At 40.6% G+C, this 17,035-nt stretch overlaps 1 protein-coding gene across 9 annotated transcripts in view; it reads left to right on the top strand.

Moving 5' to 3' along the window:
• The window catches only part of BTRC (beta-transducin repeat containing E3 ubiquitin protein ligase), a 208,526-nt gene that overhangs the window by 118,957 nt on the left and 72,534 nt on the right, over positions 1-17,035 (top strand). For 7 of the 9 annotated variants that reach the window (XM_062214011.1, XM_062214009.1, XM_062214007.1 and 4 more), the window contains one exon: positions 9,365-9,454. The exons of 1 other annotated variant lie outside the window; for it this stretch is intronic. In XM_062214011.1, coding sequence (XP_062069995.1) covers positions 9,365-9,454 — 90 coding nt within the window. Of the gene's footprint in view, positions 1-6,495; positions 6,646-9,364; positions 9,455-17,035 lie in introns of those variants that run through there. One more of the 9 variants, XM_062214013.1, reaches the window with a different exon arrangement.

The following is a 17,035-nucleotide window of genomic DNA, read 5'->3' as shown; positions in this document are numbered from 1 at the left end:
GATGTCTGTTAAATATAAGAGTGGCAATAAGAGAGGGAAGAGATGTACAGTTGGGCACATGCTCAATCGGACTTGCCCCTAACAGTAGAGTTAGAAACATGCCAGGGAATTCCAATTCAATCCCATTAAGGTGGCATGTACCAATGCCATCTCACTAGTCCAAGTGATCAGTTTCAGTTCATAATTGATCATAATGATAGGATTAAGAGTCAAAGGGATCACATAAACAAGACTAGAGTCTGCTAATACTAACTGATAGAATTAAAAAGGAGAGAACAATCCAACATGGGAAGCAGGATACACAGCAGACTCATAGAATGGCAGATGTCCTAAACAGCACTCTGGCCTCAGAATCAGCCCTTAAGGCACTCGGATCTGGCTAAAAAGCCCATGAGAGTATTTCAGGCATGGAAAGCCAAGACACTCTGTGGGGGGGGGGGGGGGCACCTAAATGAAAGATCTCTGTGAGTGAGATCCCAGTGGAAAGAACGGGCCATCAAAGAAGGCAGTACCTTTCTCTGAAGGGAGGAGAGAACTTCCACTTTGACTATGACCTTGTCTAAATATGATCAGAGTCGGCGAACTCAAGAGGCTTCCATAGCCTTGGCAACTCATGACAGGAGCCTCGGGTGATTACTGATGCCATAAATAAGAGTGTCAATTGTTAAATCAACAACAGGAGTCACTGTGCATGTACTCCCCATGTTGGATCTCTGTCCTTAATGTGTTGTACTATGTGAATTAATGCTATAACTAGTACTCAAACAATATTTTACACTTTGTGTTTCTGTGTGTGTACAAACTGTTGAAATCTTTACTTAGTATATACTAAATTGATCTGTATATAAAGGTAATTGAAAATGAATCTTGATGAAGAAAGAGTTGGGAGAGGGAGTGGAAGATGGGATGGTTGCGGGTGGGAGAGTGGTTATGGGGGGAAAAGCCGCTATAATCCAAAAGTTGTACTTTGGAAATTTATAAAGATATTTGTTTACCCCATCGAATTACCAAAAACCAGTTAACTGTGTAAATGTAGTCTGTTTCTGAATGACACAGTGTTACTGCTGGACACAGAATAATGAGTGACAAGTGGCTGAACCACTGACTCACTCATTCTTCATGTCCCTGTAGACAGAGACAGATGATAGATGTCTCTGCATCAAATACCAAACATTCTTGATTATTATATGTTTATTTAATAAGTCTTGAAATATGAGGTAGAATGAGCCCTTCTTAGTTGTTTTTATTCTTAATTTTCTTTTGATTATCTAAATACTTTGAACTCTATAAATTTTACAATCAACTTAGCAATTTCTATTAAGAGGCACTCTGGATTTCTTTGAAATTATATACCCATTTGATTAGAATTAGTATCTTGTTATTGTTAAAAGTTTGTTTAAAAGGCGGAGTTGGGGGTGGGGGGATCGATCCTCCATTTGCTGGTTCACTCCCCAAATGGCTGCAGTGGCCAGAACTGGAGCCTAAAACTCCATGCAGGTCTCCCACATGGGTGCAGGGGCTCAGGAAGTTGGGCCATTCTCAGCTACTTTCCCAAGTGCATTAGCAGGGAGCTGGGTGGAAAATGGAACTGCTGGGACTCGAATCAGTACCTGTATGGAATACCTGCATTGCAGAGAGCTTAACCCACTGTACCAAAACACTGGCCCCTAGAATTAGTATCTTAACAATATTGAGTTTCTAGTTGGTGTACATACACACACATATAAAATATACCCATTTATATGTTTTACATTTTTCTAATTTGTGTTTTTCTAATTATGGTAGTTTTCAGTGTTTATTTTTTGCACATAGTTTGTTAAATTCCTTTGTTATTTAATGTTTTTTAGTGTTATTACAACATTTTTTCATTCTCTATTTATTGCTGGAATATAGAATATACTTGATTTTTTACTGTTGACCTTGTTTCCTATAAGTAAAGGTGGTTTTATTTATTCTTTTCCAACTTTTATTTAGTTTTCTTGCTTTATTTTAATGACAGTGACCTCCATTATAATGTTGAATGGTGTGTAAAGGGAGCATCCTCAGCTTTTCCCCAACTTTAGAGGATGTGTAAGTCTTTCATCACTAATGATGTTAGTTGAAAGTTTTTTAGATGCTTATTATGAGATTAATTTCCCTTTTATTCCTAGCTTGCTATGGTTTTTGTCATGAAAAAATATTCAATTTTGTCAAAAGCTATTTTTAAATCTGAGATTGGTCATACAGTTTCTCTTACCACTCCCCCTTTACTGTGTTAATATGGTAAATGACATTAATTAGTTTCATTAAGAATTTTGTATCTGTGTTCATGAGGGACACTGATCTGAAGTTTTGTTATTAATGTCTGTCAGATTTTGGTATCAGTGTTATGTTTGCTTCATAAAATGAGTCCCCCTCTGAAAGCAGTTTTATATAATTCTGGCGTTATTTCTTCCTTGAAATCTAATAGAGACACTGTCACAGTGGCTCAGTGGGTTAAAGCCCCGACCTGCAGTGCCGGCTTCCCATATGGGCTCTGGTTTAAGTCCTGGCTGCTCCTCTTCTGAACCAGCTCCCTGCTAATGTGTCTGGGAAAGCAGAGGATGGCCCAAGTGCTTGGGCCCTTGCACCCACATGGGAGACCCGGAAGGAGCTCCTGGTTCCTGGCTTCGGGGATCAGCTCAACTCTGGCCATTGCAGCTATTTGCAGAGTGAACCAGAGGATGGAAGACCTCTCTCTGTCTGCCTCTCTCTGTAACTCTGTCTTTCAAATAAATTAATAAATAAAACAAATATTTAAAATCTAATAGAAATCACTCATTAAATCATTCGGACCTGGAGTTTACAAAGGAAGATTTTAAAGTGCAGTATTTAAATATATGTGGAAATAATTTTGATAACAATTCCAATTTCTTTAATAGGCTTAGAGCTATTCATGTTATGCATTTCATATTGTATCACATATTGTGTCAGTTTTGGTGATTTGTGTCTTTCAAGAAATATGTCCCATCAACAGATTTTAATCAATGAATATATATATATATGTATATATATATATATATATATTTTAAACTCCTAGTGTTCCATACTGGACTAATGAAAGGCTTTTTAGGCTGGCATTTGTGCCTGCTTGATGTATCTCCATCATTCTCTGAGTATTTTCCGGGTTTCCATTGTATATTCCATAATTAGTCCTAGAACCAGCCATTTCTTCAGTGATCAGTGGTTCCTTTTAAAGCAGAATGGTGTTTAGAAGCCAAGATTTAAGCACTAATTTTTCTATTACAACTGTACTAATTACAACTATATTTTGAAAATCATGAATTCATATTTATGTTGCTAATTAAAATTTAACACCAAAGGGTTTGTTCTAGATTTCTTCCTTTCTATATTTATAATTCTCTTTTCTAATATGAGAACCCTGATTTGAGGGTTTTTTTCCCCCTTTCAGCACTTTTGAAATATTGTTCCCTTGTCTTCTAGCCTACATTGTTTATGGTGAAATGCCTGCCATTATTTATATTGTTGCTCCTGAGTATATAACATCCTTTTTTTCCTGTGGCAGCTTTCGAGATTTTGTCTTTGTCACTAGTACTCAGCAGTTTTTACTGTGCTGGGCCTAGATGTTGTCTGCTTTGTAGTTAATCTGCCTAGGGTTTGCTGATCAATAAGACAATTTAAAAAAAAATAAATTTGGAAAGTTTTTGGTCACTTTTTTGTTTCATTTTAGGTTTTCATTTTTTCCTGTTGATATTTTCCATCTGTTTTCTTGTCATCATATCTTTCATTTAAGCCATGCTTAGTGTAGCTTCTTTAGAGCTTTTAAGTACTAATACACATTTTAGATTATTTAGGTCATCTCAGGGTAGTTTTTTTGATTTATTTTTCTCTTGACTTTGAGTCCCATTTAACTACTTCTTCTCATGTCCAGTAATTTTTGATAGAATAGTAGACACTATAAATGATATGTTGCAGAAATTCTGAACTATTTTTTCTTTCCTCTGATTAAGTTACTTGCTGATCATTGTGATCCTGTGGAAGTTGGTTTTACATTTGTTAAGTTTGGGTGTGTTTGGGTTTTGCCTGTAGTCCTAAGACATACTCTGGTTTGAACTCATGGTCTTTCTCAGTTGTCAATGGAAAGCCTGGGATGCTTATTAATCCCCTCTAGCTGTGTAGGAATCAAATTCTGAATACTGTCTGCCCTCATGGGCAGAAATGGGATCCTGGAATCTCCCTTTTCACATGTGTGCTTAGGGATTTAGTCGTGTGTTGGAGGAGAATTTAAGATTTACTTAATTTATTTGAGACACAGAGAGACAAACAGATCTTCCATCCACTGGCTCACTCTCCAAATGCCTGCAATAGCCAGAGTTGGACCAGGCCAAAACTAGGAGCCTAGAACTGAATCTAAGTCCCTTGTGTGTGGCAAGGGCCCAAGTAGTTGTGCTTCCACCTGCTGCTTTCCAAGGTGTATGTTAGCAGGCAGCTGGAATTGGAAGCAGAGCCAGGGCTCAAATCCAAGCATTCTGAGGAATTTAAATGTGTTTTGAGGTTTTGTCCATCTCTCATGGTTATCTTTTGTTTTTGAAATTCCTCAGTTGCCAGCCATTGTGTCTCAGTTGTGACAATCCTGAACCCTATTCTCTAATAGCCCCAGCAGAAAGATGACTGGATAGGAACTGGAATGGCTGGGACTCAAAACTGAGGTGCTCTGATATGGGATGCTAGTGTCTGAAGCAGCAGCTTAAACAGCTGTGCCACAATTCTGGCCCCTTGTTTTTATGTACCAAATCTCTTTGTGAAGAATTATAGTTGACCAAAAAGTCAAATTTTTTTTTTTTTTTTTTTTTTTTTGGACAGGCAGAGTGGATAGTGAGAGAGAGAGACAGAGAGAAAGGTCTTCCTTTTGCTGTTGGTTCATTCACCCTCCAATGGCCGCCGCAGCCGGCTAATCGCGCTGATCCGAAGCCAGGAGCCCGGTGCTTCTCCTGGTCTCCAATGTGGGTGCAGGGCCCAAGGACTTGGACCATCCTCCACTGCCTTCCCGGGCCATAGCAGAGAGCTGGCCTGGAAGAGGGGCAACCGGGATAGAATCCGGTGCCCCAACCGGGACTAGAACCCGGTGTGCCGGTGCTGCAAGGAGGAGGATTAGCCTGTTAAGGCACGATGCTGGCCCAAAAAGTCAAATTTTTAAAAAATATATATCCATGTTGCCAATTCCAGTTAATAAATGTGATAGAGGGACTAGCCTTTGTGGCATAGCAGGTTAAGCCTCTACCTGTGACACTGGCATCCCATATGCATACTGGTTTGAGTACTGGCTGATCCACTTTCTCTCTTTTTTTTTTTTTTTTTTTTTTTAAGATTTATTTGTTTATTTGAAAGTCAGAGTTACACAGAGAGAGGAGAGGCAGAGAGAGAGAAAGGTCTTTCATCCGTGGGTTCACTCCCTGGTTGGCCGCAATGGCCGGAGCTGTGCCGATCTGGAGCCAGGAGCTTCCCACGTGGGTGCAGGGACTCAAGGACTTGGGCCATCTTCCACTCTTTTCCCAGGCCATAGCAAAGAGCTGGATCAGAAGTAGAGCAGCTGGGACTCAAACCAGCACCCATGTGGGATGCCAGCACTGGAGGCGGCAACCTTACCTGCTACACCACAGTGCCGGCTCTGGCTGATCCACTTTCAGTCCAGCTCCTTGCTAATGCACCTGGGAAAGCATCAGAAGATGGTCCCAGTGCCTGGGCCCCTATACCAACATGGGAGGACCAGGGAGAAGCTCTGGCTCCTGGCTTTGGCCCTGCAGCCATTTGGGGAGTGAACCAATGGTTGGAAGATAGTTTCTCTCTCCCACTCTTCCCCTCTCCCCATCTCCTCTATCTCCCCATCTCCCCTTCTCACTCTGTAACTCTGCCTTTCAAATAAGAAAATAAAGATGGAAAGAGAGAAGTAAAAAATCCACCAAAAAAAGCCTGAAGTTGAGGTAGAAACAGAATATTTGCATACCTTCAAAGTATTTCCCCTGATATATTTAGTCATTCCTAAGGGAAAAATAGTAAGTTTACAGTACAGATCTTGGAAGGCATTATGGTGATGACATGATCAAGACTCAAGATTAACATCGTAGGGGAGAAGTTGTGGCACCACTTGGGACACCTGAGTCCCATGTCAAGAGTACCTGGTTTGAAATCCGGCTCCTCACTTCCAGTTTAGCTTCCTGCTAATATATACCATGGAAAGCAGTCATTGATAGCCCAAATACTTGGGTGCCTGCCACCCACAAAAGAGACCCAAATTCAGTTCCTTCCAAGCTTCTGTCGTTGGCCTGGTCCAGCAATAGCTGTTGCAGTTATCTGGGGAGTGAACCAGTGGATGGAAGATTTCTCTATAGTTCTGCCTTTCCTATAAATAAATAAATAAACCTTTACTAATTTTTTTTTTAATCTCACAGAAACACTAATGTATGGCCTGATTTTAAACATTGAGAAGGGTATATCGGCTCTGTAGTTTCATACCCAGTGATCACGAGAAAACATCAAGCCAACCCAAACTGAGTGATTACCTACTCAGTGTTCTTCAGAAGTGTTGGAGTCATGAAAAACAAGGAATGACCGAGGTGCTGGTGCTGTGATGTAGGATGCTGGTTTGGCAAGCAGCAGCTTAACCTGGTACACCACAACATTGGCCCCATGTCTCTGTTATTGTAAATCCAAACTTATCTTAAAAGTTTGGGCTGGACTTTTGATCTAGCAGTAAAATTGCTGGTTAGAACAACTGCATCCCATATCAGAGAGCCTGGGTTTGAGTTCATGCTCTGTTCCTGATTCCAGTTCTTGCTAATACAGACCCTGGTAGGCAGGACTCTGGAAGACCTGGATTCAGTTCCTGGCTTTGGCTGGTCCAGCCCTGGCTGTTGGAGGCATTTGGAGAGTCAACTAGAAGATGAGAGCACAGACATGTCTCTGTTTGCTTCTCAAATGAATAACAAGTAAAGAAAAAATTTAAGTGGAGTCTTAAAATTTTTAAAAATTGATTATTATGTTATCATAAGGTTTATCTCTTTAATTCCTACATAAGCATTCACACACTCTAGTGGTTCTCAAAGAATATTCCCAGGGCCTGTGCTGTTGCATAATGAGTAAAGCTGCTACCTGCAGTGCCAGCATCCCATATGGTTGCCAGTCAAGTCCCAGCTGTTCCACTTCTGATCCAGCTCTCTGCTGTGGCCTGGGAAAGCAGTAGAAGATGGCCCAAGTCCTTGGGCCCTTGCATCCAAGTGGGATACCAGGAATAAGCTCCTGTCTCCTGGCTTCGGATTGGTACAGCTTCGGCCATTGCTGCCATCTCGGGAGTGAACCAGCCAATGAAGACCTCTCTCTCTCCCCTTCTCTCTCTCTCTTTGTCTCTGCCTCTCTATAACACTGCCTTTGAAATAAATATCTTTAAAAAAGAAGAAGAAGAAGAATATTCCCCAGACCAATAGCATTTATATTTACTGGGGAGGTATTCAAAATAAAATTTAAAATAATATATTTTCAGACTCTCTGGGCATGAGACCTAGCAACTTGTATTTTTAAAAAAAAATTTTTTTTCAAAGATTCATTTTATTTATTTGAAAGGCAGAGATAGAGAGAGCTTCCATCTGCTGGTTTGCTCCCCAATTGGCCACTTGGCCACAACAGCTGGAGTTGCGCCGATCCAAAGTGAGGAACCAGGAGCTTCCTCCGGGTTTCCCACATGGGTGCAGGGGCCCAAGGACTTGGGCCATCTTTTACAGCTTCCCCAGGCCACAGCAGAGAGCTGGATCAGAAGTGAAGCAACCGGAACTCACACTGGCGCCCATATGGGATGCTGGCACTGCAGGCAGCAGCTTTACCTGCTATGCCAGAGTGCCGGCCCCTCTTTTTTCTTTAAAAAAAAAAAAAAATCAAAGCTTAATGTAGTGCTTTCATCAAAATTCTTTTTTTTAGATTTATTTTATTTATTTGAAAGATTGAGAGAGAGAGAGAGGTATCTTCCATCTGCTATTTTACTAATTTACTCCTCAAATGGCCACAACAGCCAGGGCTGGGACAGGCTGAAGCCAGGAGCTTCTTCTGGGTGTCCCATGTGTGTGCAGGGGCCCAAGCACTCAGGCCATCCTCTGCTGTTTTCCCAGATGCTTTATCAGGGAGCTGGATTGGAAGTGGAGCAGCCAGGACTCAGCCAGTGCCCATATAGGATGTCAGCGCCTCGGGCGGTAGCTTAGCCTTCTGTACTGCAGTGCCAATCCCTCAAAATTACTTTAAAAGATGTCACTGTTGGTTTTAGGTTAATTTTTTTTAGATAATTAAAAAATTTCTTATTGTTCTGAGAAACATTCTCTCCCTGTGTTCAGGTCTTACTGGTTTTGAAGATTTAAATGGAAAAATAACAAAAGTAAACCTTCTGTCAAAACAGTAATTATTGTTTTAAACATAATTATATTCTTTAAACTTGCCATTATTAGTAGGTGTTGGTGCAGTGTGGAGCCTCCTATGTCCATGTCAAATTGCCTGGGTTCGAGGCCCAGCTCTGCTTCTTTTTATTTTATTTTTTAAGATTTTATTTATTTATTTGAGAGGTAGAGTTACAGGCAGTGAGAGGGAGAGACAGAGAGAAAGGTCTTCCGTCATTGGTCACTCCCCAAATGGCCACAATGGCCGGAGCTGCACCAATCTGAAGCCAGGAGCCAGAATCTTCTTCCGGGTCTCCCACACGGGTGCAGGGGCCCAAAGACTTGGCTCATCTTCTACTGCTTTCCCAGGCCATAGCAGAAAGCTGGATGGGAAGAAGAGCAGCAGGGACTGGAACCGGTACCCATATGGGATGCCAGTGCCACAGGTGGAGGATTAACCTACTGCACCACAGCACCGGCCCCCAGCTCTGCTTCTGATTCCTGCTTCCTGCTCATGCACACCCTTGGAGGCGATTGCTCACGTTTTTGAGTCCCTGCCACCGACATGAAGACTGTGATTGAATTCCAGGCTGGCCTAGCTATTGTGGGCATTTGGGGAGTAAGCCAGCAGATGGAAGCTGTCTCTGTCTATCTCTTTATTTTTGCCTCTCTGTTTTTGGAATGAAATGAAAACCAGCAAACCAAAAAGATGGCTTTAAAGAATAAATTTGCCTTTAAGAGATGCTATGTACCAGCACTGCACTTTCCATGTGTGCAACAAAGCCAGTGCTGCTCATCTATTTATACCTGGGCATATCACTGGATTTTGTGGGCTCTCTCCTTGCTCCCTGTTCCCCAGTTCCTATAAATCTGGAAATTACAGATAGTATCTATTTGTGTGTTGATTTGAAAACCGTATATAGCAGTATTTCAATATCTAACAAACCTATTTCGAAAAAATTCTCTTCCAGACTTATAATAGCTGTGCCAGACTCTGCTTAAACCAAGAAACAGTATGTCTAGCGAGCACGGCTATGAAGACTGAAAATTGTGTGGCCAAGGTAAGCAGTATTGCTCATCGATATATCTTATACCACATCATCACAATGCTATGTCGTAGGCATCTTTTCTCAGTTCCATTAAAGACTATTGTATTGTATATTTAAGAAAAGAGTGCAAGCAGGCACTGTTTTATCCTGAGCAGATTGCAAGTTGGATTCCCCATTAGGTCAGGTGCAGCAGAATCTTTTGATTATATATCTGCTCACATTTGAGACTAATTCAAAATGTTGTGTGGCATTAGTTATAGGATATCACAGATCAGTAAGATTTGTATGAGATAATACACAATTATTTTTATAAATTTCCCAGTTTTTAAAGTGATTCAGTATAAAGTACATCCTTGCAAGGATTGTGATATATGTTTTAGAAAACCCAATTGTTCTATCATTTTTGTTTATTGAGTGAGTGCCTTTCAGTGAGCTTGATCACTGGACAGGTGTATTTAGTCATGCACATGAGTTACCTCTTTCACGTGTAAATGTGTGCCCTGTCTGTAGCCTGGAAACAAAAGCAACCTTAAGTATGAGAGAGCTAAGGTTTTTCATTGCCAGTCTTAACTCGGGTTTTCCAAGTACTTAATTTGGAACTTTGAATTCAAGTTTCAGCTGTTTTGATTACTCCAGGAGTAAGTAAAATTCAGTGTGGGCTCTGTTTCTAGAATTTTACTTATTTTCAAAAATATTGCCATTACAGCCATTTAGGTATTTATCCCTGTGACAACATTCCAAGCTTTGACTATTCTTAAGTAATCTCTTGGGCCGGTGCCATGACTTAGTGGGTAAGGCTGCCGCCTGCAGTGCTGGCATCCCATATGGGTGCTGTTTTAAGTCCCGGCTGCTCCACTTCTGATCCAGCTCTCTGCTGTAGCCTGGGAAAGCAGTAGAAGATGGTCCAAGTCCTTGGGCCCCTGCCACCCACATGGGAGACCCAGAGGAGGCTCCTGGCTCTAGCCATCGCAGTTGCAGTCAATTGGGGAGTGAACCAGTGGATGGAGGACACCTCTCTCTCTCTCTGTCTCTCTCTCTCTGTAATTCTGACTTTCAAGTAAAAATAAATAAATCTTTAAAAAAAGTAATCTGTTGTATTACCCATCCAGGCCTACAGTTGCTTCACTGTCACATTAGAGCCAGAGCTGCTGTCATGTAGTCTCTCTCCTTTGCTATAAAAATCCAAGGGTAGTTTTTCTTAGTCCATTTGGGCTGCTATAACAGGAATACCATAAACTGAATGGCTTATAAACAATAGTAATTTACTTCCTGTAGTTTGGATAATGGGAGGTCCAAGATTAAGATGCTAGCAGATTTGTAGTCTGGTCCTCGCCTTACTTCATAGATGGTACCTTCTTGTTACATCTTCACATGGTGGAAGAAATCAGCTAGCTCTCTGGGATTTTTTTTTAAAGGTACTGACTCCATTTTTGAGGGCTCTGCTTTTATGAATTTTGGGAGAATGTAAAAATTCAGACACTAGCAACAACAATATTTTACCTTTTTTTAAAAGATTTATTTAATTTACTTGAAAGAGTTACAGAGAGGAAGAGGCAGAGAGAGAGAGAGATCTCTGTCCACTGGTTCACTGCCCAGATGGCCACAACGGCCAGAGCTATGCCAATCTGAAGCCAGGAGCTTCTTCCAGGTCTCCCAAGTGGGTGCAGGGGCCCAAGGACTTAGGCCATCTTCTACTGCTTTCCCAGGCTATAGAAGAGAGCTGGATTGGAAGTGAGCCAGCCTGGATTCGAACCTATGCCCATATGGGATGCCAGTGCTGTAGTCTGGGACTTTAACCTGCTGTGCCACAGCACCAGTCCCTATTTTACCTCTTAAAACATGCATTAGTCTCCGGGCCTACTTAGCAACTGAAAGTATATCATACAAAATAAAGCTATTGGAGTTATTAATGTCAAAATTTATTAATAGTTATAGTTTGATCGCTTCTTGGCCTTTTGGCTAAGATCAAGTTTAATAGTTATAATTTGAGAGGTAAAGTGCGTTAGTTAAATTCAAATGTCAATAATTTGCTACAAAATGATATAAATTACATATGTTTAAGTTGTTCAGTCACGATTAGCAAGTGCTGATTGACCCTGTGTTCTATTTTGCATTTGTACGCGGAGGCAGCAGTACTGTTACTTTGGCCTTTCTCCTTTGTTGGCCACACTGCTCTCAGTTGCATTACAAGTGGATGACTTCTGGCTAAACAATGCAAAAATCTTAGCATGAACACCAATCCAAGGACAGGGTGACAATTTTAATGAGTTTCATTGAGAGCTGGCCAAGTGAGCATCTGTTCCTTTTGTTTTCCCCATTCTTTGTCAGCCAGGATCTCTACGCTGCATAGTTGGTGTATATCTGTATGTTGTGGAGTTGGTTGGTTTGTTCTCCTACACTTTACTTCAGCAGTGCATAGTTAGAAATCTTCTGGCATCAGGCACAATGGCATAATTTCTTCATGCTCTTGGGTGAGAAAATAAGTTTGCTCATTGCTGCTCATCTGTATGTTTCACTTCTCCCATATGGTGAGCCTCTCATCCCGTTCTTGCTTATTTTAACATTATTCTGACACCTAAATCCTTTCATTGTCCCCTTAAATACTCTAATGATTTATATCACTTTCTGTTGGAACTCCGCTAACTTCTCCTTGGTCCCTTTTATTGGCCTATACTCTGTGGTTCATTGCTTCAGATCTGAGCCTGATAATAAGTTGATCAATGGCAAAAACATGTTGCAGAGAAAAAATTTCTTTATTGTAACAGCCTCCAGTGAGGTAACAATAAACAGGAATAGTGATAAGAGTTCTTTTTTTTTTTTTTTTTAAGATTTATTTATCTGAAAGAGTTACACAGAGTGAGAAGTAGAGGCAGAGAGAGAGAGAGGTCTTTCATCCGCTGGTTCACTCCGCAGTTGGCCACAATGGCCAGAGCTATGCTGATCTGAAGCCAGGAGCCTCTTCCAGGTCTCCCATGCAGGAGCAGGGACCCAAAGACTTGGGCCATCTTCTACTACTTCCCCAGGCCATAGCAGAGAGTTGGATTGGAAGTGGAGCAGCCGGGACTCGAACCAGCCCCCATGTGGGATGCTGGCACTACAGGCAGCTGCCTTACCTGCTAAGCCACAGTGCCGGCCCCAAGAGTTCCTTTCTTTATTTACATGTGTTGTGTGTGTCTTATGATTCCATACTGTTTCTCTTGGCCTCATTTATATAGCTTGACCTTTGAAAGAAATGGCTTGCCATTATTTTTGTAGGTGTGCACGTGTATCCTTATTTTCTGTTCTTCACCTTTAGCCCTTAACTGAATAGATTCCATCTGCTGCATTGATATGACCAAAGTGGGGTTTTTTTAATTTAACTTGATACAAGTGTTTGCTGTTGATCCAGATTGTGCTCCGATGTGACTTGAATGTCCAACCATCTCCATGCGAGAGAGACTGTAATATAGTGATATCAGCAGTTTTTATCTTCTGGTTCAAAGCAACTGAATTCTGATAAAGAGTGACTTTGGTGTGGGTAAAGATACTAGAAGTTTTATTATTGAATACTGTTTGTGTGAGCTTTAGAGAAGATGTCAATACCAATTATTTTCTTAAAAGCAACAATATTGTTAGGTTCAGACCCCTTTATTGCTTTGTTTAGGACTTCCTTGCCAAAAGTTCCCATTATAGAAAGATTATCCACCAGGCCTCTCTGGAATACAAAAAAACAAAGCTGTAAGACAAACAGCCACTCCAGATTGACAATAATCTTCTGACTCTTCACCTTGAAAAAAGAAGCCTAAGAGAAAATCTAAAAATAAAAAATGAGGGGTGTGTGTGGGTGGTTCATTTTATCAGTATAACTTAATCCAAATAACATTTGGAGGCATTGAAATGTCTTAGTTTTTCAAACACTTCTCTTCTAATTATAGCTCTTTAGTTCATAAGATTTGTTTTTGGAACAGGATGAGCTCTGTATTTATTGTAGCTTTAAATGGACTGTCATTATTGACTGTCAACTTAGTCTTTAAAATCTATAATCATGTTGTGCCTAATTATCATCTTTTGCGATGTTTTTCAATTGTAGAGAAAACTAATGTTAAAAACTGAAGAGCATTAATGTTTTATTATCTTTTTATTAACTGCATTAAAATCTTTTGAGATTTTCTGTTTTAGACATTTCCCTAATTTGCCCTTATACACACACCCACACACATGTATAAACACATACAGTTAAAATTGAGTTTTTGAGTATGTCTACCTATATTTATGGCCCAGATAGAAGTGCTGCCTCTTTATGTTTGGAAAATAAACCTCTTCAGTATAGCCTTTCATAGATGCTCTGTATCTTTGTTGTTGCTTTATTTTATTTTTTTTTACTTGAGACTAATAATCTGTTTGAAACTGACTGAGACAGAAAAATGTGATGTTCCTTTCCACTCACTCCAGATTTTGATAGAAGACTTGTTTTATTTATTTCCAAAATTATATCCGCAGGAAACAAGCTGTTTAAATTCAGATTATGCTGAAGCAAAATGGTCCTGGTATGAGAAGCAACGTGCTGTTTTACGAGCACAGAGTCCCTTTTCTCATAACTGATTGATAGTAAATATTTTCCTGAAGAATTATTGCCAACCATGAACAGTGCAACTGTTTCACTTTTTTTCCATGCTACTTGCTGTACCAGCCATTGTCGGTAATTAAGATCTACAATTCACAATGCAGACGTTTGCACTTCCTCTGGGTCTGCGCTATTTATAAGGCGTTTCAGCTGTTCAGAGTTTCTTTTGAGTTCTAAACTACATGTTAACAGGCTTCTTTAATATACTGTTCCACAAGTAGCATGTCAGATGGTCCATTCTTCACATAGGCGCCTGTCAGGTCTAAATGTTAGCTCTGTGGAGAACGTACTCAGATTTAACCATATCATTGAGGCCAATGGTTGGAGACACTCTGGAGTATAACATGCTACACAGTAGTTTCTGCTGTTTCAAAAAGCAGAAGTGAAGCTCAGAAAATTGTCATTTGAATGTAATATGTTAATTGGGTTCCAGAGATTCCAAGAAATACACAGTAAAGTGAGTTTTCCAAGATCACTTTGAATTCATAAGAGAAGCAAGGACCTTTCTTATGGACAAGACTGCATATGTTTGTACAATAAAAGATAAAAAAATGCATTCCCTTCCAGATGTGCATAATGCTGAGAATCTAGACAAGGAGTCAGCACTGGGGCACAGCTGGGTGGGCCGGATATCGGACACCAAAAGGCATCAGTACACTGATTGCACATTGTTGTGTAACCAGCCTCAGGAACCCTCAGAGCATATGGCATTGATGAAGAAAATGTAAAGAGAAATCTTGATCTGTGTTACAACTGGTAAAATTCAAACTATTTTCACCCCAAGAGAAAAGTCCAGACCCCAGCCTCAAGTCCTCACAAACTGTGTCCTAGGATCACAGTAACTGCTTGCATGGTCTCTTTGCTACCGGCACTCATTGTTCAACATACGAGAAAAAAAAGCAAGAAGCTGAAAGCTGTCAACAAAGTGTGTTTAAAACTTTGCCCGGAGAGGGGATCAGATGGGTGGTTTTGAAGCCTGAAGTCTAGCACATTGATTGTGCGCGTTGGCCGCCAGCATCTCCAGCAGAGCGATCTGCACAGAAAGGACACCAGTTTCAGTGCTGGTGCTCGATGGCCCTTGAATACACACAGAGCTAGTAAAAAAGCCATCGCCAGGCAGTTTGATTTGCCAAAACCTAAAAGTTTCTGTAGTTCGAAAGAAATACAAACTTTTCTTCCTCAGTGAACTCTTTATGAACCTGTTTTTTTCTTTGTAGCAGCAGTGGTTCAGCTGTTGGGAACCACTGATCTGTCTGACTGAGGCGCTTCAAGATGCTAGAACCTCTACATGTTTCTGCCAAGCCGGGGAGCTAGTAAGATCAGGTTTGGCTTTGTGAATTGGTCTAGATCAGCATGAGATGAGCCCAGTCGGTGTCTTCCTCAGTGAAAAAGGAAAGGTTGGGAGAAAGAGAGGTGAAAGGAGAAAGTTCTTCATCAAGAATTGACTGCAGTGTTGCCTGCTGATGCATGTCGGATCACCCGCTCGGAGAGATCACATGGCTTCTCCAAAAGTCAAACGATCAATTCGCCTCGTTTTGGCTCTGTACTTAATGCACAAACAGTGCGATCTGCGGGGCTGTAATTGCATTGTTAGGGCCAAGGAACAAGCCTGTGCCTTTTCAGCAGACAGCTGGCAGGGAGAGAGGCATGTTGTTAGGAAAGAGAGAGGCAAGGCAAATAAAATTACTGCTAACGCTCAGAGATCGGCAGGAGTCCTACTTGCCTAATCTTACCGGTGGGAGCAAGCGGCTGTTGTAATCCAATTATAGCAGCATAAGCAATTTGTTAGACACTCCGCATAATGTAACAATTTCCCAATAAACTCTGACTTGTAATAACGTCGGCAAGAGTCCGCATAAATCTGCCCGAATGGTGGGGGCTGGCGCGTTCGGCTGGGGGCTTGTAATTGGCGCCATCAGCACGTTTTGCGGAGTGCAGTATGGTGCAGTCTTTTAGTGCAGGAATTTTAAGGAGAAAAGCGTGGCACACGTTTCTTCGAAAAAGAAAAGTGGCCATTAAAAGGGGAGCAGCAAGAAGGGCATACTCTTGCCTTCACATTACCTAGGAATCTTAGAGTAGAAAGAAAACAGGCGGAAGCCATGTTTCCTTCTAATACTAAAGAGGGGAGATGGAAACAGTGTGAATCAGTTAAATTCTTGTATTTAAAAGGCATCTGTTTCTATTATATCTGCTTTATCCAGCCCTCTGAATGCTATTCAGGCAGCAGTTAGCTAACATTTTTACAAAATGTTAATAGTCCAAAGAGCCTAGAGTGCCAATTTTAAATCATTTTTCTTCTGGAGTTCAGCATTTTCTTTACAACATGAAAATACATTTTCTTTGTGCTCAGGACAAATCTTGAGTATCAGACCTTTCTGCCGAGTCCTTCCGTCTGCTTTAAGCCATTACTTACTGAAGGCTTTACAACCCAGCTTGTTTGTTAGCTGGCTTTACTAGGCTGCTTATTTTCTAATTTTGAAATACATCGTGAATATCAGTGACACTAGGATTAGTAACCAATCTTGTTGAAAACTTACACTGTATAAGAATAGTCTTATTTAAAATTATACCTGTGTGATCTTTATAGAAAACATTTTGATTCCTAAGTAATAAAATTTCTATTTTGTAAAAATATTTGTTTATGGAGCAAAATAGAACCACTTTTATTTATTGATTAGCAATTATAGTCACAGGTTAGGATTTCTTATTTATACAAAGTATAGGAGGCAAAGAGTACTTATAGATTGGAATTAATAGAGGGATTTTCATGCTGAGTATATCAGATATTACCTACTTTCTTACACCACCCCACCCCTTTATTGCTATGTAATTTGTGTCAGAACCAAGCTTCTCAAATAGGAACTGGATTCGTGAAAATATCCTGTTGCCGTGTGTATTATCATAGTAAATATTCACTTTGAGTGTTAACATTTCCATCTACTGAAGCAAATGCTGCCATGTTTAACTGGAGCTACATCAATAAACTGCAG

This window comes from Lepus europaeus, chromosome 17 (assembly GCF_033115175.1).
Source record: "Lepus europaeus isolate LE1 chromosome 17, mLepTim1.pri, whole genome shotgun sequence".
NCBI classification, from domain to species: Eukaryota; Metazoa; Chordata; class Mammalia; order Lagomorpha; family Leporidae; genus Lepus; species Lepus europaeus.
Note: the sequence above shows the minus strand (reverse complement) of the source record. Positions and strands in the feature narration are given on the sequence as shown.